At 43.0% G+C, this 19,193-nt stretch overlaps 3 protein-coding genes and 1 non-coding gene across 5 annotated transcripts; 2 read left to right on the forward strand and 2 right to left on the reverse strand.

The window, feature by feature from the left end:
• Nucleotides 1–1,988: 1,988 nt before the first annotated feature.
• On the forward strand, nt 1,989–6,205 carry LOC111065460 (transcription termination factor 2). 2 transcript variants are annotated; one of them, XM_041593532.1, is made up of 7 exons: nt 1,989–2,226; nt 2,287–2,421; nt 2,495–2,740; nt 2,799–3,068; nt 3,125–3,507; nt 3,569–4,897; nt 4,970–6,205. In XM_041593532.1, exons 3-7 carry the CDS (start codon nt 2,719–2,721, stop codon nt 5,927–5,929), a joined length of 2,964 nt encoding a protein of 987 aa, XP_041449466.1. In that variant the 5' UTR covers nt 1,989–2,226; nt 2,287–2,421; nt 2,495–2,718; the 3' UTR covers nt 5,930–6,205. The 2 variants fall into 2 exon arrangements, with proteins under 2 accessions (XP_041449466.1, XP_022209333.2); XM_022353641.2 differs by having other exon boundaries at nt 1,989–2,421.
• A 223-nt stretch (nt 6,206–6,428) lies between these two features.
• On the reverse strand, nt 6,429–9,927 carry LOC111065461 (transketolase-like protein 2). The gene is made up of 3 exons (XM_022353642.2): nt 9,737–9,927; nt 6,827–8,425; nt 6,429–6,761 (listed from the first exon to the last, which is right to left on the reverse strand). The coding sequence occupies exons 1-3, from the start codon at nt 9,838–9,840 to the stop codon at nt 6,584–6,586; spliced, it is 1,881 nt and encodes a 626-aa protein (XP_022209334.2). The 5' UTR covers nt 9,841–9,927; the 3' UTR covers nt 6,429–6,583.
• Nucleotides 9,928–12,477: 2,550 nt separating this feature from the next.
• Nucleotides 12,478–12,571, forward strand: Trnay-gua. Its single transcript has 2 exons — nt 12,478–12,514; nt 12,536–12,571. It is a non-coding gene; the product is annotated as a tRNA-Tyr (tRNA).
• Nucleotides 12,572–12,670: 99 nt separating this feature from the next.
• LOC111065463 (peroxisomal N(1)-acetyl-spermine/spermidine oxidase) lies at nt 12,671–16,304 on the reverse strand. Its single transcript, XM_022353643.2, has 5 exons — nt 15,723–16,304; nt 14,828–15,233; nt 13,982–14,765; nt 13,804–13,924; nt 12,671–13,738 (listed from the first exon to the last, which is right to left on the reverse strand). Exons 1-5 carry the CDS (start codon nt 15,972–15,974, stop codon nt 13,556–13,558), a joined length of 1,746 nt encoding a protein of 581 aa, XP_022209335.1. The 5' UTR covers nt 15,975–16,304; the 3' UTR covers nt 12,671–13,555.
• Nucleotides 16,305–19,193: the final 2,889 nt, after the last annotated feature.

Consider the following 19,193-nt stretch of genomic DNA (forward strand, 5'->3'; position numbering starts at 1 on the left):
CGATGTAGGCTGATCAAAATAATAGGTACACTCAAGTGTCAGATAAAAATGTTGTAACTGAATATAACAGTCCCATAATTATGCTTGTTTGAAAATGAAAACTTGGCTAATTTCTTTTTAAATCTCCCCACAAGTTTCAATTGGATTTAAGTCGGGAGATTGACTAGGCCACTTTAAAACGTCAATTTATGTTCCTCAAAAAAGTTGGTCAAAAGCCTTGATGTGTGCTTGGGTCGTTATCTGTTGAAATACCAACGCAAGGCATATTCTCAGCATAAGTAACATAGCACTCTCCAATAAGACTTGTATTCCTCAGCGTTCATTTTGTTCGTTGTCTGGAAAAGTGGACCTACGCCGTACCAGGAGAAGCAGCACCATATCATTATATTGCCACCCCATGTTTGACAGTTTTTTTGGTGAAGCGTGGATCAAATTCCTCCTTTAGGGCGTCGTACATCCTTTCACAATCATCCCAAATAAATTTATTTTTGTCGTCGCTCCACAAAATGTTTCTCCACTTTTCTCGCCGTCGCATCCTACCCAGTCTTTATGAACAATAGTAGATGCAAATACAGATTCTGATTGATAAATGGACAAGACCATCATTATCAGGTCACAGTCGCTAATTAAAAGGTTTAAGGCTAAAATAAGTATATAAAACAATTTCAATTTCATCGGACTACAACATCCCAATATCCCATCCAATCTTCTGACACGCCTCCTTTTCCACTAGGAATGGTTTTCCAATACATGGAAGTTCTCACAGTTCTTTTTGAACGCAACCCCGGACATGCATCGATAACTGTTGCTTGAGCATACATAACAAAGTCTCCTAAAAAAAACCCCCAAAAGAGCCCTGATAAAAATAAACATTTTCAAATTAATTCCGGGCTAAGCTGGACTGGACGTACCCGACTGATCGAGAATGGAGACTGGAGAACGGAGACTGGAGACTGCAAGAATAAATCAAAGGATGGCCAGTGTAAGTGTTTCTTTCCTATCAAATAGTCTCACATTTTTGAATAATTTTGTAATTCATTTAAATCACTCCAGTGTTATGGTTATTACTAATTTTGCACCACTCACACGTATATGTAGTGGGAGGGCGATAATCTCCGTGTATGTAGTGCTGCTCGTACATATTTTATAATGCAGTGTTTAAAGGGAATTAAAGGTTCGTGAGGCGTAACTGAAACCCAAATTGGCCCTCTAGTGTGCGGCGAGGCGCGGGCATTTGGTTGGGGTTAGTATTACAAGATTATGCGGGTAATTGGCGGCATGCGATGCCATCTCATGTGCCTACACCCATACAGACGCACCTTCTGCCTGTCCCCTGCCCACCAGCTGGGCCACTCCCCTCTCTCGTATACTCCTAAACGTTCACGCTTTGCATATGCCTTGCCATGCCTTACCTATGGCTGGAGGGGAAAGGTCTGTCGGTCAGCAGGAGAGATGGCTTTTGTTCACGTCCTGTCTTAATTTTTATGAGTTTCATGAACACTACACACGAAGGTGTATCTGTGTGAGAGAGAGTGAGAGAGAGAGAGTGCGTGTACGTACCTGTTTGATGGAGCCTACCCAGTAGACATGTCAACCCACACAAACGCACTGCAAAACATGTGAGGGTGTGCGTGCCGATCTATTCACTGATCTACGAGTATCTCAGATCTTGATGCATCCATTGTGCGCAGGTAGGTTCAGTACTGAATACTTCCACTTCTGTTCAACCAATCTGAATAAGACCGGAGTCCAAAGATTGTGGTTATTATTGTTCACGTTTCTTTCTCACATTGTTCGGATGTTCTTACTTGAACATAAGCGGTATTCTCTAGATACGTTTCAGTTTTGTCAGAATGAGCCGCAGAATTTTGAAATTTCGTCCGATTGCTTTTAGATTCATTCCCGTGGATGATGTAAAGTGAAGAAAATAAATTCATCATAGTAGCCTGTCCAAATATAGTCCTGCAATTCAATGAGTGAATGTGCGTATCGGAGCCTTTTCAAAACCTGACAGTAGCCTTTGAAATTAATTATACATTTCATGGATTTGGCATGTTGCGATGGTTGGATGGAGTACCGAAAGGATCGTTGAGAAATCGGAAAACCAACCAAGGATACCCATGATTTACCCAGTTTTGGACTAGCGTTAGCTGAAGTATTGTTTGCTTATCCAAAGGAGTGGAGCTCTAATTCTGAAACGGACGAAACTGCTTCACCACCAATAAGGTATCGCCCATAAATTCAAAAAATTAAAAAAAAAAAAACCATTTGATACTTTATCGTCAGTTATGAAAGGGCAACAATATGAATTCAATCTGTTCAAAAATATATGTTTGGTAATAGTGGGTTAAGTGGGTTAAGGTGAAGCTATGCAGCTCGTTTGGATGAACTATAATGTTTAATATTATTACAACTAAGCAAGTAAGGAAAGAATGGTCTCAAACAATGAAAATAACATTTAATTACTCTCTTATTTATTTTATTATATAAACAGAATTTCTTTTTCATCGGTATATTTGCGGTATATTTTGAAAATGAGCATGCTATTTCCGTATATTTCTGAGGGTTGGATGGTAAATTTGTTCGATAAATCCGCGGTCACACTGACTTTTAGTCACTTACCAACACTGACCGCGGCCTGCTTCAAAAAAACACGAATGAACAAGTCGCAAAAGCCAAGTATTCTGCAAGTGTAAAACGTATCGGATCTGCTATGCAATGCCACCAAAACGTGCAAAGAGTAAGCTATGAAACCAACTAAATCTATAGGTCATTTTCTTAACCTTGAGCTGTACAAGTCCCTCTAGCTACGCGGAGTCAATCCAAAGATAATCGCCAGTCACTCCGCTGCCCAAGTTCAGCGCTGAAAGACATGGAAAATCAGACGCTAAGATATTCCGTATTTAACTGGGAAATAGACCTCTCCGATGAAGATCAAACTCATGATCAAGCACGCGAAGTGTTTTCGTTGTCGCCGTGCTTCGAAACGGTTGAAAACGATGTGGAAATAGAAAATCAGCCGGTGCCCTCGTACGAATCGGAGGATACGAAATTTGATTTTAGTAGCGGCAAGTAATTAATTACACACATATTCTACCATATTAACCCATTTGAATAACCGTAGAGTATGCCAATGAAACAGATGCCCTCATAGTCGTCAGCAGTGCGGAGTATCAAACAAGGAAGACGGATTTCGACAAGCATGTGAAGAGGGTCTTAGCGTTGGAGCAGCGTAAGCGCGAACTTGAGGCTGGAGCACTTCATAGTGAGGAGCTGGAAAACATCAAAGCGATTTTGCAAAAGGACAATGATCTTATGCTCATAAAAGGCGAGCTTTTAGACGCTCTGCTAGTGGATGAGGAGCAGCGCGAGAATTCCGAGCCTCAAGGGAGCGTGAAGCCAAAGTGGTCCAACTTGTTTTCTGGGCTGAATCGCCATCGGGACAAAGCCGCCACCACTCCCGCTGAGTTTTATCAGCACAAGGCGAACATTATTTCCAGCCTAAAGGTAAAACCAAATCAAGCGAATGATTTCTTCCGGGTTATTACTGTATTTTTCTACATCACAGACCATCTATGAGCCAAAAGAGCCCACACCCAGTGGAGATGAGTTTGCTGAGCAGTCCTCGCTCCTGCTGGTGGGCTTGCTGAAGCATCAGAAGAGCGGTCTGAGATGGATGCAGTTCCGGGAACGGCAGGAAATTTGCGGTGGCATCCTGGCAGACGACATGGGGCTGGGAAAGACTCTCAGCATGATTTCCCTGATCTTGGCTTCTCTGGAGGCAAAGAAACTCAAACAGGAGAAGAAGAAAAAGGCCTTGGAGGCCAAATGGAGTAAAATATTCGAGCGGATGCCAGTTAAGAAGATGCCAAAGTTTCACATTTTTGATGATGATGATGACGAGGAGGAGCAGGAAGACCAAAAAGCAGAAGAGAGTTATGAACCGCCCCCAAAACGCCCGTGTCCTGAGATATCCCATGTAGCCGAGTCTGAAGAAGAAGAAGACGAGGAAGATGAACGTGGTCCCTATCCGGCCGCGGGCACTTTAGTGGTCTGCCCACTGAGCGTGATGTACCAGTGGAGCCAGGAAGTCGCTTCTAAAGTGGCACCAAATGCCATTAAGGTTTTGATCTTTCATGGACCTAATCGGCATGAAATCAGCTTAGAGCAGTTTAGAAGCCACGACTTGGTTATAACAACGTACCATACCGTCGCCTCTGAGGTTGGGAAACGTGGCAATAGTTCCCGTCTGCTGGCCGTCCAGTGGAAACGCCTCATCCTGGACGAAGCCCACATAATAAGAAACACTAAGACTTACTGCTTCCAGTCGGTCTACCTTCTGCGCGCACATTGTCGTTGGGCACTGACAGGCACACCCGTTCAGAACAGGGCCATCGATGTGTTTGCGCTGCTGCGCTTCTTGAACGTGCCGCACTTCACGGATCTGAATCGGTGGAAGAAGGATCTGAACAACGGCATGCAAGGTCACTTTCGGCTTAGCCTCATTATTAAGCCGCTGATGCTGCGTCGCACCAAACAGGAGCTGCAAGCCTCCGGGGACATGCCCCCACTGCCTGAATTGAGAGTCGAGCTGGTAAACGTAGAGCTCTCGGAGCCTGAAATGGCGGTCTATCAGATAATGTCGGCGATTTCAAAAAAAATCTTTACCCAGTTCTTGATGCAGCGCGAGGTAGGAAACAACGACTTAAACTACTATTCTGCGCAGCAGATGCCACAATTCATCACCAATAATGTTGAGGAAAAATATATAAAAATATACGAGCGATTCCTTCGGTCGCTTGGCTACGATCCCAAAGAAAAGGTGATGGGAATCGTTATTCTGGTGCTCCTTCTGCGCCTTCGTCAATTTTGCTGCCACCCCTGTCTTATGATTAAGGTGGGTAGATTATATCAGATCCTGATGGCTAAAGGGTACCGGCTCTTGAATTGAACGTTCTTCTTTTTTTAGATGTTTTTGTCCATGGATGAAGCCATGCCCATGGATGATCTAAGGTCGGATGTCCGGCAAGTTGGCGGCTCGTTGCAGATAGATGCACTAAAGGAGTTGGAAAACTACTCAGCTGGTGATTGCAGCTCCGACGACGCAGCACCAAAGCAGGCTGAAATGAAAAAGAAAATTAAAAAGGAAGAAATCCAGACTCAGGTAAAGGTGGAAAATATCAAATGGGACAAAGTAGAAACCCAGGAAGAACCTCAAGAAGGGGAACTAAAGATAAAAGTCGAATGTATTAAGAAGGAAGAACCCCTATACCCCAAAACCGAAGAAACTAAAGGAGATAATATTAAGAAAAAGGACGAAAACGTCCTTAGCGACTTGGCCGGAGCCATGCGACTGCTTAATATAAAAAATCCAATTTTTAATTCAAGTCAGTCGTCGGCCAAAATGAAAATAGTCATTCAGAAACTGCAGTCGATCCTCGTAGAGACGACTGACAAGGTCATCGTTGTGTCCCAATGGACATCTTTTCTAGATGTAATTAAAGATTATCTGCAGGAACGTGACTGGCAGACGCTCGATTTTAATGGCAAGATGGATGCCAAGCAACGCGAAGAGGTCCTCAAAGAGTTCAACACAGTGGCGAATGACAAGCGGGTGCTGTTGCTCTCCCTTACCGCTGGCGGTGTTGGGCTCAACCTGAATGTGGCCAACCACTTGCTGCTGGTGGACTTGCACTGGAACCCGCAACTGGAGCGACAGGCGCAGGATCGCATCTACCGCTACGGCCAGCAGAAGCCCACCTTTATTTACCGCTTCATGTGCCAGGACACCGTGGAGCAGCGTATCAAGGCCTTGCAGGACTACAAGTTGGAGATTTCCAATGTCGTGCTCCAGCCAGACCAAAGCGCATGGCCGTCAGCTGGTGGAGGCCTGAGCATGGAGGACTTGAAGAAGCTAATTCTGAAGTGAGCCATGCCCGCACATATCGGTTTGACAATCCGAGTCCATTTTTTTGTTTTTTGTTTATTTGTTTTTAAGAAGATCAGTATTTGTTTTCCTTTAACATTCAATGTTATTTTTCTAAGAAACGCTTTAATCAGCCCTATCGACATACCAAAGACAATATAAGTATTGTCTTTGGACATACATATATGTACATATACTCGTAGTCCATATGGTACACAGTCTGTTGTGTATGTATGTGCCCGAACGTGAATTCGATCTAAAAATATTCAAGTATATATAATAATAACTAAAAGTAAAACATTATTCGTTCCTAAGAACATTCAATGTAACATCTACTGAAGCGACTCCATGTGAACATTAATTTGATCTTCAAATATCCAATAAGAGTAACAGGAAGAAACAGGAACTGTGTTTGATTTCATTTGATCGCAAATATGGGAGTGAAAATGAATTCCCATTCTCGGTAAATTGAGTAAAATAAAATTAAAATACATCCCCTACATTTTTGATTAGTTTGTATCAAAACGAATTTATTTCTGATATTACAATTGGAATAAGTAAGCAGATGTGAAGGTGGGGGGAATGGTGTATGGGGATTTTCCTGTATGTGGAATGGAAATTCAGCTGAAGGCTCTTAGCGAGTAGGCCGTTGGTTCCTTACTTCTTCAAGATGGAGTTGACGGCGAGGACAACGTTGCGGGCCGAAATGCCAAACATGTCGATGAGAACCGCTGGAGGACCCGAGCGTGGTACAGTGGGCACAAACAGATGCTTCACCACAAAGTTCCGATGCTCGGCCAGGGCACTGAGCACAGCCTCTCCCAAGCCTCCTTGCCTGCAAGAGAATCGTATTCGTATTAGCAAGAGAAGTTCTCCGCAGAAGGAATGGCATCTACTTACTGGTAGTGATCCTCGACGACAACCACACGGCCACCGCACTGCTTGCCATGCTCCACAATTAGATCCACATCCAGAGGTTTCACGGTGAACGGATCAATGACACGGACTGTGATGCACTCCTTTTCCAGCTGGTCGGCGGCGGCCAGGCACTCGTACAAAGTAATGCCAGCTCCGATGAGGAGCACCTCGTCAGAGGGCTTCTGGCGCACTACCTTTCCGCGTCCAATGGTGAAGGGCTCGTCGTTGTTGTAGAGCACACAAGTGTTGGGACGAGAGGTGCGGATAAAGCAGACGCCCTTAGTGTTGGCAGCCAGCTCGACGGACCGCTCGGTGCTGACAGCGTCAGAGGGATAGAAGATCGTGCTGCCGGGAATGGTGCGGAACAAGGCGATGTCCTCAAGTCCCATCTGAGAGGGGCCATCCTCGCCGATGCTGCAGCCACAGTGGGACCCCACAAAGTTCACATCTGTCTGCGAGATGGCGCCCATGCGGATCTGGTCAAAGGCGCGCGTGAAGAACGTGGCGAAGGTCGAAACGAAGGCCACGGTGCGACGGCGGCAGGCGGCTCCAACGGCCACACCAACCAAATTCTGTTCGGCAATAAAGCACTCGATATAACGCTCCGGGAAGGCGTTCTTCAGCTTGTCGGAGAAGGTCGAGTTCTTAGTGTCGCCGTCCAGAGCAATCACACGATCATTGTCAGCTCCGATCTTGGCCAAAGCTGTGCCGTATGCTAAGCGCGTGGCCACCGCGTCCCCCAGCTTGTAGTTGGGTGGAGTACACAGCTTAATGTTGTTGATGTCCACCTCGGGTGCTAGGCCCGTCTTGCCCACCTTCTTGGGCGAAAGTTTGACGTTGGGGTTGACCATCAGGCCCTGCAAGTGCTTGATCACCTTGTCGGCCTGGTCCCCCAGGGGCTTGCCGTGCCAGTTGTCGACGTCCTCAATGTTGGGGAAGTACTTGCCCTTGAAGGTCTTGGCAATGATGGCGGTCGGTTTGCTCTTAGTGTTGGCAGCACAGTGGAAGGCCTTGCACAGCTCGTCGATGTCGTGGCCATCCACAACCAACGCATTGAAGCCAAAGGCCTCGAGCCTGTCTCTGTACACATCCATCTGGTGCTGCAGCGAGGTGGCCTCCGACTGTCCCAGCCTGTTCACATCGAAGATCACGCACAGGTTGTCCAGATTGTAGTGTCCGGCAAAGTGCAGCGACTCCCACACTGATCCTTCGGCGGACTCGCCATCGCCCACAATCACGTAGGTGCGATAATCGGCCTTGTCGAAGTTCTTGCCCACATAGGCCATGCCGGCACCAACGGCCACGCCCTGACCCAGAGATCCGGTTCCCACATCAATGAAGTTGAGACGAGGTGTGGGATGACCCTCCAGATCGCTGTCGATCTTGCGCAGATTCTTCAGCTCATCCACAGGGAACAGGCCAGTCTCGGCCCAGGCAGCGTATAGGATGGGGGCAGCATGTCCCTTGGACAGGATCAGACGATCGCTGGATGGATCCCGGGGATGCTTAACGTTCAAGCGCATTTGCTGGAAGAACAGCACGGACATGATCTCGGCCAGCGAGGCGCATGATGTGGGATGTCTGAGGTAAAACGAACAAATGTCAAGTTATTTTTATATTTTATCTTTAACAAAAAAAAACGGCTATCGTTCTTCACAAAAAAATTCCGGATAGCAGACAGACCAATAAAGATCCCAAATAGATAAACGATTTATACCAAGGGCGAGATTTCAATGGTATTCCATCAACAAATCAATCGGACAGATACTGATATATTTATACATAGATAAAGACCAATGGAATCGTCCACAAAATGTTCTGCGATTTGGCAAAGCTCCAACCACAAAAAAAACGCAACTCGGCAAAGGGGGGCTCGTCTTTACATACATACATACATACATACATATATATAAATAAACATTATCGCCAATACAAACAACTAGGGTGATATTCGAGTGAATGTACACATCTACCACACCGGTTTCTCGGACCTTAACCTCTATTGGGGTCTGGTCTGGTTTGGTATTACATTAGCATAAACCAATCTCAAAAAACAAAACTCTCAAATTACACGCTGCGACTGCATGTCGTCCGTCCCCTCCAGCAACTCCAAGTACTATTGAAGGTGATCCTGAGTGTCGCGTCACTTGGTCTGGCTCATTTATCAGTAGTTTTCACTGTCTTTCGATCAGCATGCGCTAAACACACCGGGCAGGGCATGGGCTGGTCACCTCTAAGAGGGTCTAATCGGTCATATCGTAAGTCGTGACGAACCAACCAAACCTCGGGTTATCTTGCCGGCAAAGGTCATCTATAGAGCGATCTTATCTCGCACAAGACCCCGAAGTAAAATACGAGAAGCAATAGAAGTTTTCTTATCTGAAGGGCTAGAGCAATCTTCGTTTATCTTTTTTTTAGTTTTATTTCGATTTTATCCCCTTTCCCCATGAGTTTTCGAACACTAGATATTGAACCGGCAATGCATGCCATGTGTGTGTGTGTGTGCGTTGGGGCGACACTTTAAAGCAGAAAACGAACAACAACCAACAACAAAATGCCCGCAAAGCAGTTAGACAAAGACAGTAACTTTCAAGGTCGGCAAAGGTCAGCTATAAAAATTAAGCAATTAGCACAAATGGGGCTTATCAGCGAGCAGCTCAAACGCACACACACACACACTGCAAAGCACTGCAAAAAGTTCACATACATATTCGACAAAGTGTATAATATCTGGTAAGGGAACGACGTTCCAGTGACGAAAACACGTGGCTTGGAAACTCAAGCCTGGCAGGGTCACCTTTGCCGGTCGCGCAACAAGTGCAAGGTGCACAACTTTTATATTCCATGGACACACATAATGCTTGTAAATGGTTCGATTGGGCGTACACTTACCCAGATTTGGAGGCCTGAGTAGAGATGATGGAATGAATGCGAAGCTTCTGGGCCAAGTCTTTCAGGTCCTGAACGGTCTTGGCTTCTGGCTTGTGGTAGGACATGTTGCGGATGATTGATGTGGTTGACGTTTGCAGCACAAAACTCGAAACTGTTGTATTCGTTAAACAACTTCTGGCGAAGAGCTGGAGCTGGAAAGAGTCAGAAATACGTTTTCAAATATACGGTATATACCGAGAAACAAGCGAGCTTAACCCACTTAACACCCCTCTATTTAAAAAGTGGAGCACCCTTTATTAAACCGCGGAAAATAATACTTTTTGATTAGGATCCTTGTAGCTCCATCCTCCTCTTTACTTACAAAACAAAAATGACCACCAACGTGTTTCACCTGTAATCCGTAAAATATGTTATAGTAATATAAATTTCGTGGAAATATTAAATACCCCCTGGTCGACAATGGGTTAACGTTAAATTTTATTGATTGAAATCGTATTCCATGATTTTGATATTCCGTTTAATATTATTAGCTAGTTGGCCCTTTCAGCCCTAAACATATAATTTTATGCAATTTGCTCAAAAAATTTTGACTAAATGTGACGTCACGTCATTGCTGGTCAACCAAGTTTCTTCTATGTGTATGGACCTGTGTATACCGTATTTAATTTAATTGATGTTAAATTTGTTGTTCCAAGCTCCGTTGAAACATTAATAATGAGTTTATCCTAGATTGAAATGTGTTTTACCTATTAATTCATGTGTTTTGTGTTTTATAAATACCTATTATTGGTACCCGCAAGCTGCAAAATTTCGTTAATATCTTTAAAACAGAGACTGAGTAGTTTCTGCATTAATTGAAGCATGAAATTACCAACAATATCTCTATTCTATAATATCCATTTTCCCAAGGTATTCAAATTTGTTGCTCATTTCGTGCCAAAGTTGCAGGACAATTCTGCCAGTTCATTTCCCCATGTTGCTGAAATTATTCTCATACAAATCAAATGTATATCACGGGAACGCGCAACAATGAATCTACATTCCAAATAACCAGCACCAACCAATGAAAAATGGTTGAAATTTAAGTACAGTTTCAGTATTTATTGGTAAAAGGGAATTATTTTCATTTCAAGCCAATTAATTGAGGGAGATAACCCGTCGGAAAATGTCGCGTGCGTCAAAATTGGCCCTAGATAGGATACCTTTTAGCCTGGAGAATGTCAACAGCTACAAGCTGGAGTGATTCCTCCCTCCACGGACTATTTTTACTATTATTTTACGCTATTACTTGCTTACATGTATTTGTTATACAATTGTTTGGTTAAAAAATGAGCCAAACCAAGCCCACATTCTAGCGTTCCTGTGATCGGAGAAAATTAGGTATTGAAGTGGGATAGTACATTTATATTTATCTTGGAAGTCCGCCAGATTCATTTGGCCATATAAATCCACGCCAGACCCGACTTGGCCTCCACTTAATCTATCATCAAAAATAAATAATTTCTTTTTGTACCCAAAAAAGACTTCGACATAAAATCCGTTGGAAAAGTAACGGTTTACCTTACGCGTTTTCAACTTTCAACCAATAAAATCGTTCGAAATTTTCTGTAACCATTTGGGGTGGTTTTCTGGGCAAAGTCCAAAAAAATGTTGGCGCGACCATAAAATAAGAAAATAGTGCCGAATATTTTTCTTCAAAAGTCCGCTGAGTACCAACAAAATATCCATTATTAATTTGTTAAATCATATCATTAATAGTCACACGATGAAGTAGACTAATTGTTGCTACGGTTCCCGTTAGGAACATGCGTCTCACACCCCGAAAAAGAGGGAAAGTCACCAAAAAGCGCCCTCTTCACCAAATTTTAAAAAACCACCACGATTTGCTCACGAACGAATAAAGTGACCCAGTCGAAAAATACCAGAATAAACCAGAAATTTGTTCAACAATACCAGCTAATGTTCCTTGTAATTGTAATTCCTCTTGAAAATGCGTAATATATGTTAAAGCTACATAAAATGTAAACTCAAATTTAAAACAAACGAGAAGGAACGTGTGAGTCGTTTCTGGGGACGCGACTCTACTTATACCCGTACTCATGATTTTTTAGAATTTTAGAATTACAAAAAAAAAATTTTAATTTTACATTTTTTTGCTACATCTGTTATCTACATCTACAATGTATATTCTACATCTCCTCAGCTAGGGCACTAACCATACAGTATATAGATGTGCCAGTTCATACAACGAAAGGGGCGCAGCTGAGTTTGCAGCGTACGTTCCAAGGTCTGTACTGTATGGTTAGTGGCTAGGGGTTGCTCGCACACTGAACGCGGCGAAATTTTGAAATACACTTGTAGCAGTGTGATATCACATGAGTCTGGAAACCAAATTTGGTTGCCCTAGCTCTTATAGTCTCTGAGATCTAGGCACTCAACAAGACGGACAGACAGACGGACAGACAAACAGACAGACGGACAGACAGACATGGCTATATCGACTCGGCTATTGATGCTGATCAAGAATATATATACTTTATGAGGTCGGAAACGTTTCCTTCTATGCGTTACACACATCCAGTTTTACCACAAATATAATATACCCCTTAACTCTTTTTTGAGTACGGTATAAAAACTTGCGCCCAAAACCAAAAATACTGGCAGCACTGCACGATAGCTATATTTTTTGCCGTCTCTTTTGGCTCGGAACCAAAACCGACAATTGCGCGAGAAGAATGCAACCTTCGATAGCTCAGTTGGTAGAGCGGTGGACTGTAGTTCGAAACATTTGCAATAGAAATCCATAGGTCGCTGGTTCAAATCCGGCTCGAAGGAGTTTACTTTTTCATTTTTTTTTTAATACTAATCTTAAACTTACCGTTTTTTGATATACAATATACGACATTCATAAATAACTTGTGGACAAACGCTACTTTCACCTATTTTTTTTTAGAATAAACCAGAATTTTGCCAAAGCTGTAGCTCAGAAAGTCAAATTTCAACTGATTTTGATATAAAAAACTAAGCAAGGGTAAAGAAATAAGTTTGTGTATATAATAATTTAGCGTGTTCTTTATTCACTTTATGCGAACAGGTCGAAACATTGATCATTTGAAGATACAAACAAACGGATTTTTCAATATCAACTATGTATACTAGGTATGCGTTTAAACTATTGCACAAATGAGCTAGCAACGTAGTTAACATTAACAATAGTTACATTGAATTTACACTTGTGGCCATCGGTGTTCCTGGAGTCATTGCTCATGCATGATTTCCGGTGGCGGGCGGCCACCTGGTCCAATCCTAACTTAAAGCGAATCTTTGATATCTTAATATGAGTTTACAAAAATAGGCATTTTATATAGTATGTATGTATGTAGTAAGTAGTTCTACTTATGAATAATTCGGTAATTATTTCTAAATAACTTTATGTTTGTGCACACATATTTGTATTCGTGCTTCGTTCAAGTACAGTGAAAGCTGCTTGGAGTGCACGGTCTGTTGGTTGCTTGGTTGGTGTTGGCCGCACATTGATCAGCTCAGCTATATTATAAAATTTATTTATAGTATTGTACAAGCGGGTTCCATATAAATTATAAACAAAATTGCATCATAAAACAATCATATAATATAACAAATGCTCAATGAGGACGTACAAAAATACGCTAAAAACACTACATACAGTGCGAAAAATGTTAAACGGAAAAATGGAATATCACTAGCTAAAAAGCATTCAAGAATTGTAAAAGTTAATCGGTAACATAAATAAATAAATATAAATTATAATACAATATCGATTTGTTGTCTATGATGTTCTCAGTCCAGGGCGATGCCTTGAATCCAGGCGCTGAGGTCGCTGCCGTCAGACTCCATTATAATCTCATCGGGCTCATCATTCGCCAGTAGATACTGTGCCGCTGTCCGTCCACTCAAGTAGGCACCGTGCACGGTGGAGTAGAAGCTGGAATGCGTGTGCTCTCCAGCAAACACGATGGCGGGCTGAATAGACATAGATATTCAGATTAGGGTTATAATGATATCTCGCGGCATGTACTGGGCTGTACCTTCATGGCCTGCGGCGTTGCATACAGGGGCTGGGCCAGGTTTTCAATATCTTCCTGGGTGGCTCCCACAGGTATGGAGGTATAGGCCCCTCCAGTAAAGTCCTGCGATTTCCAGCTGGTACTAGAAGTCAAAATATTCAGCAAAGGTAAATCAATCAAGAGACATTTTTGAGCTTACCACACGCAGCGCTTGGGTTTCGGGACATACGGATCTTGCAGGAAGCTTCTCAGGATCTCAGTACACTTTTCCGCCACAGCCTCGTGAGAGAGAGTCTCCATATACTCGGCCTCGCGCCCAGAAACCCATCCCAGGAGCAGCGTGTCCGTCATCTTGGCAAAGGAGTAGATTTTCTTGAACCAATTCTTGCTAAGATAGGCCTCGCTGGCCAGCTCCTCCTCAGTGGAGGTGTGCATGTCACGCTTGTCATCATCCCACAGCAGCATCACCTCCGATATGTCCGCACTAAGGAACGGCCTCTCATACTCCAGGTATATCTTGTCCACAGTCCCGAACATGAGATTCTCAATCGATTCCTGCTTGAACTGCGGCAGTTCCGGATCGAAAAGGGTCTTGTGCGTGTGCTTGAGCACGCCCAGCGGTATTGTGCATATCACATGAGCGGCGTGAAAGACGCGTCCGTCCTCGCAGTCCACGCGCACATTGCCCGTGGGATAATCACAATTGCTGCTGGAGTTCGACTCGACGGAGGCTCCCCGCAGGGCACCAGCCGCTGTGGGTACTTCTGTGACGGTTTTCTCCGAATCGTCCGAGTCCTCGTTCTCCGAGTGTTCGTCGACGGTTTCCAGGCCTGTGAATGTCTTTTTCCGCTTCCAGTGAATCCTTTTCACTGGGCACTTGGTCAAAATGGACTGCTGCGGTATCTGGCCACTCAGCGGTCGCAGTATGGAGCTGTAGCCAGAGGGCAGAACTATGTTGCCGCCCTGTAGCTCAGTGTAGCTGCCTGCAAAGGTAAATTACTCGTCGATCTTTTTGGCAAGCAACGAACCCGATTCGACAACCTACCCAGTTCGAGGAGATCCACTTCGTTCATGTTGTTGCAGCCCGTGATGCAGGTCTCTCGCTTGAGAAGACAGTTGAATATGGATTGCTTGAGGCGCTTCTCCTTCGGGTCCTGCACCGAGCTTAGATAGATCTCGATCTCGTAGTTTATGTGCTCGCCCACGCTATGTATGTCCGGCGGGGGGCTGTACTGGCACAGGAAATACTCGTCGCAGCGCCGTAGAAAGCACACGTATGCCTCATAGATCTCCTGCAGTATGCTGAAAGGAACTTGATGCCCATCTTCGGTGGTGGCCACGACTTTGTGAGGCTTTGGTACATTCACCACGCTGACTAGACCATGCTGCATTGCCAATTCAAATATCGGGTTACCCAGGACGCCGTGTATCCAGTTGGCGCCCAGCTCGATCTGTGCAAATAAAAGAAAGCGGTTGTTAATGAAATCTGCAGTGGGTACAATTATGCACTATGTTCATATATTATTAGTTCAAGGGGTGTGCTGAGGAGCTTACACGAGTCTACGTGATCGTTGCCCCGTCAGCCCAGTAGGAATCTGCGAAATGTAGGGCTCTAGCCTGGAACGTCATCGTTAGCTTGAATCAGCAATGGTCATATCTTATCTAACAGTTTTTGGCTATTGGCATGGGCTGTGCCAGTTGTATAACGACTCGTTGACAAAGTCATAACTAATGCACAAGTTCTTAGTAACTAGACAGAACTCTGGTTCCAAGCATAGCACCAACGGACTGCGCAATGCTTTGAAAAATCTATAATCCATGAGTACGAAGGCAGACGAAGAACTGCTTATAGCATGCTCGCTTCGCTTTTTCAAATGTGTGCTCCACATTTGTTAAGGGATTTAATATTGTGCTTTCTTGGGATGGTTACATAACTCTACCTTTTGATTATTGCTGAGTGGTATGGACACAATGCGCCCACCCACCCGACTGCGCGCCTCAACAATAAGGAAGTCGTCACAGCCGTTTTGCAGAAGATGGTTGGCCGCCGAGAGGCCGGCCATTCCTGCCCCAATGATCAGGATCTTTGCATTTGTGCTGTTGCCGGGGGCTCCAGCATTGCCGACAGATGATGCTAGTCCTTCCTCCGTTGGGGACGGGGCAGGGGTGGTTGGCTCTGCTTTATCGCCCATTGCTCCTAGGTCTGGACAGCCGTTGTGCACATATGCGGGTTTCTGTTTTGTTTGTTAAGCGCTCGTTCTCAATGTCTTTTGCGATTATTTATGCACCTCATTTTATTTTTTCTGCACTTTTCGTCCGACCCGCGACTGTTTTGACGTTTCTTTGACAGCGGCCGATTTCGTTGCGGGAGGGAACAGCTGATCGGGCAAATCGGCATTCGGTTTGGTGTATTATATAGCAACGTATTCGGAAGAGCATGAAAAAAAACCAACTTCATAAATTTCTTTTAAAATTTCAGTAAAATTGTACCCAACAGCTGTTGTAGCTAGAGTTGTTGACTTTTAAAGACTTTACAGCACTAAATCGGAAAATCATCGATAGTTTCACTTATTTTTAATACACATACATTTTTTTTGTTAGGCAGCACTAATTTTCGAAAAGGGGACTTCTGAAAGTCCGCCAATTTTCTCGATCTCTTCGTCGATGCCTTGGGCACCTGAGCCTGTCAGGTACACCGATAATCCTACAGTAAATACAAATTCTTGGTCGAGGAGCAGTCGGTCCGTCTCGGAGAAAATATGCCCCGTCAAGCCCAAGACATAATTCAGTTAAAGATACCACCGCCGATGTCGCCGAACATATCAACGACGACTTTTCCAGCATAGCATGAGTAACAGCGAAAGAACCCTCGACCGCATCAATGTTTGACAACGTGATCCATCCATCTTCCAATGACTTGGAAAACTTTACAAACAAGGTGTTAACTGACCATGAAAAACGTCAATTTATTGATTTGGGGACTTTACAGCCACCAGGGCCTTTTCCAAAAGAAGGCCACCAGAAGAGCAGATGTTTCTTAAAATCCTACTACTCTTTTTATACTTCTAAATATGGATCAGTCCATCGTTCTGGCTGTGTTATTCTAAATTACTGGATGCTGCGTACTTTGAACCCTGCTGATTGTTTGCTTCTCAAAGGAGTAATGGATTGGAGACATTTATCAGAAAAAATTAAAAAGCATGGCCATACGGAAACATGTGCTGTGTATGAAATTTGGAAGAAAATTGATACTGTCGACAAGGATTTTGAAAATGAAATTCTGAAAGAAGCGTCATTTCGGAAAATGGTTCTTAAAAGGTTATTCGATGTCATACTAACCCTAGCAAAGAACTCGTTGGCTTTAAGAGGACATCGAGAAAACTTAAGTGAGGAAGGGTACCATGGAAATTTTTTGTCCGTTATAATCACATGTTGCGGCAAGTTTTGGATATGCCTAAAGGTATTTTTTTTTCCATTTATATTTATTCTGTTCTGTTTCAATTTGTTTTTTTAATTGTGCTTTTTTAGGATCTACAAGATATCTGAGTGCAACAATCCAAAATGAAATGATTGAGTGCGGGGGGACCACACTTGAAAATCATATACTCCAGAAAATTAGAGCTTCTCTGTTTTTTGCAATAGCACCAGTAGTCAACACGACATTTACGCTGTAAATGACTTTCTGATAGATTTCGGGATTTTTAATTTTTAAACGAATTATTTTTTTTATAGATTTTTTTAAAAGAACTTTTAAAAATCTGGTATTTTTTTAAATGTTTTTTTTTCAGAGGTAGTGCTTCTATTTTTTACATAACGTAAGTACCTTATATCTGGTTGCATAGAACTTTGAAAAGCTGACAAATGCAGCTATAAATCCGACCCAGACAATTTGTAGCTGCAGCTTAACGCCTGGAAGATATTAAACTTCGATATGTAGGTAGTAAAATGGACAGCCAGTTGACATAGAAGTTAAAGAATCGTTTGTAGGCTTTTTTCCAGCACACAAACATGGCGCTGCAGATTTAGTCAACCAAATAACAAAATTATGTATCTGGCAATCAAAAACAGTGATTGTTTAACGTTATGATGGCGCCAGTGCGATGAGCGGTGTGTATAATCAAAGACGATACAATATAAAGATGTTGGATGAGGGCAAATGCTCTTTCAATTTTCAGTTGACGCCTAATGGTACTGGCGCGCGGGGTACTTCTTCCATTCTCCTTTGCCTCTGCTTGCTTGGCTTCGTCAATATTTTATGAACGCTTTGAATAAAATAAATGTACACATCTAATAGAAAATATTCCAGAGCTTTAGCGAATCTAATTTTCAAGATAATTTGAGTTTAGGAGATATGAGCACTCAAAGTTGAAAATGAAAAAAAAATGTATTGAACCTTTTTTCACTTTATAATTTATAAAGCCCACTGTGCGCATCTGCTGAGCTGTCTCGAGCTCGCTCTGCTCGTTTCTAACGAACAGACAAAGCCGTAGTCGAAAAGAGAATTGAAACCCCGCGAGTTACATGCTACACTCTTCCCGAGATGCCTCCAGCCAATACCTTCTAAGCTAATGTCCAACGAGGACACTATAAGAAGACCCCACTGTTAAGTTGTTGGCTAGAGTTGCCTAAACAATAGACATACATAAAGCCAAAACGGAGAAGAGAAAGGAAGAAGCCCAGGTGTTCAACTTCTGACATTCATTCGATTGTCGACAGCAGAACGAACCAGAGACTAATAAAAGAGTCTCCAAAAAGGTCAAAAATTTAAAATTAAAAAGAAAACCAATTTACAAATTGCTGCTGTTTCTTTGGGAAAACCATCCAATTACATAACTGACGCAGCCGAAAAGGCTCGAATCTTGCTCCTATGTGAAACGAAGAACCAAAAAGAATCAAAAGTTGCGTAAGTGGAACAAAAAGTGTATAATTTTATGAGTGGATGTGAAATATGCCATAAATTAAACTAAAAAGTAAAAGTTATAAAAAGTAACTAAATTGAGAAGAATGCTTAGAAAATTGTGTGCCAACTTATATGTGTGATTATTTCCGTCTCTTTCGGTCTCACACGCTAACCATATTGCTGGTTCGAACAGTGCGGTACAGTCTCGAATTTGGGACTTCGTTGACTGCGTGTCGTCACTATCTGTCTCCCTCACACATGCACGCCTTAGATTTGGTACGCCGTGAACTAGGTGACGTCACTTTTTTGTCTCACTCACAAAGAAGGGAAAATGTAAAAATTAAAGAAGAAAGGAAAAGAGAAAAATAAGAATTCAAAAGAAAAAGTACAATTGATTCGTTCAGTTCAGTGCGAACGGCGTATTAAGTATAAATTTCAACATAAAATTACACAAAATAAAACAATTTAAAAAAAAAAAGAAAAGTTATGGATATAGTACGAATGCATAAAA

The sequence above is a fragment of the Drosophila obscura genome, unplaced genomic scaffold (genome assembly GCF_018151105.1).
Source record: "Drosophila obscura isolate BZ-5 IFL unplaced genomic scaffold, ASM1815110v1 contig_192, whole genome shotgun sequence".
In the NCBI taxonomy this organism is placed as follows: domain Eukaryota; kingdom Metazoa; phylum Arthropoda; class Insecta; order Diptera; family Drosophilidae; genus Drosophila; species Drosophila obscura.

Coding starts and splice junctions, on each gene's coding strand:
- LOC111065460 (XM_022353641.2), top strand. CDS start 2,719: ATGCCACCAAAACGTGCAAAGA. Junction 3,508..3,568: donor ACATTATTTCCAGCCTAAAG/GTAAAACCAAAT, acceptor TCTACATCACAG/ACCATCTATGAGCCAAAAGA. Junction 4,898..4,969: donor ACCCCTGTCTTATGATTAAG/GTGGGTAGATTA, acceptor TTCTTTTTTTAG/ATGTTTTTGTCCATGGATGA.
- LOC111065461 (XM_022353642.2), bottom strand. CDS start 9,840: ATGTCCTACCACAAGCCAGAAGCCAAGACCGTTCAGGACCTGAAAGAC. Junction 8,426..9,736: donor ACTCAGGCCTCCAAATCTGG/GTAAGTGTACGC, acceptor GTTTTACCTCAG/ACATCCCACATCATGCGCCT. Junction 6,762..6,826: donor GTCGTCGAGGATCACTACCA/GTAAGTAGATGC, acceptor ATTCTCTTGCAG/GCAAGGAGGCTTGGGAGAGG.
- LOC111065463 (XM_022353643.2), bottom strand. CDS start 15,974: ATGGGCGATAAAGCAGAGCCAACCACCCCTGCCCCGTCCCCAACGGAG. Junction 14,766..14,827: donor AGTGGATCTCCTCGAACTGG/GTAGGTTGTCGA, acceptor TTACCTTTGCAG/GCAGCTACACTGAGCTACAG. Junction 13,739..13,803: donor CAACGCCGCAGGCCATGAAG/GTACAGCCCAGT, acceptor ATGTCTATTCAG/CCCGCCATCGTGTTTGCTGG.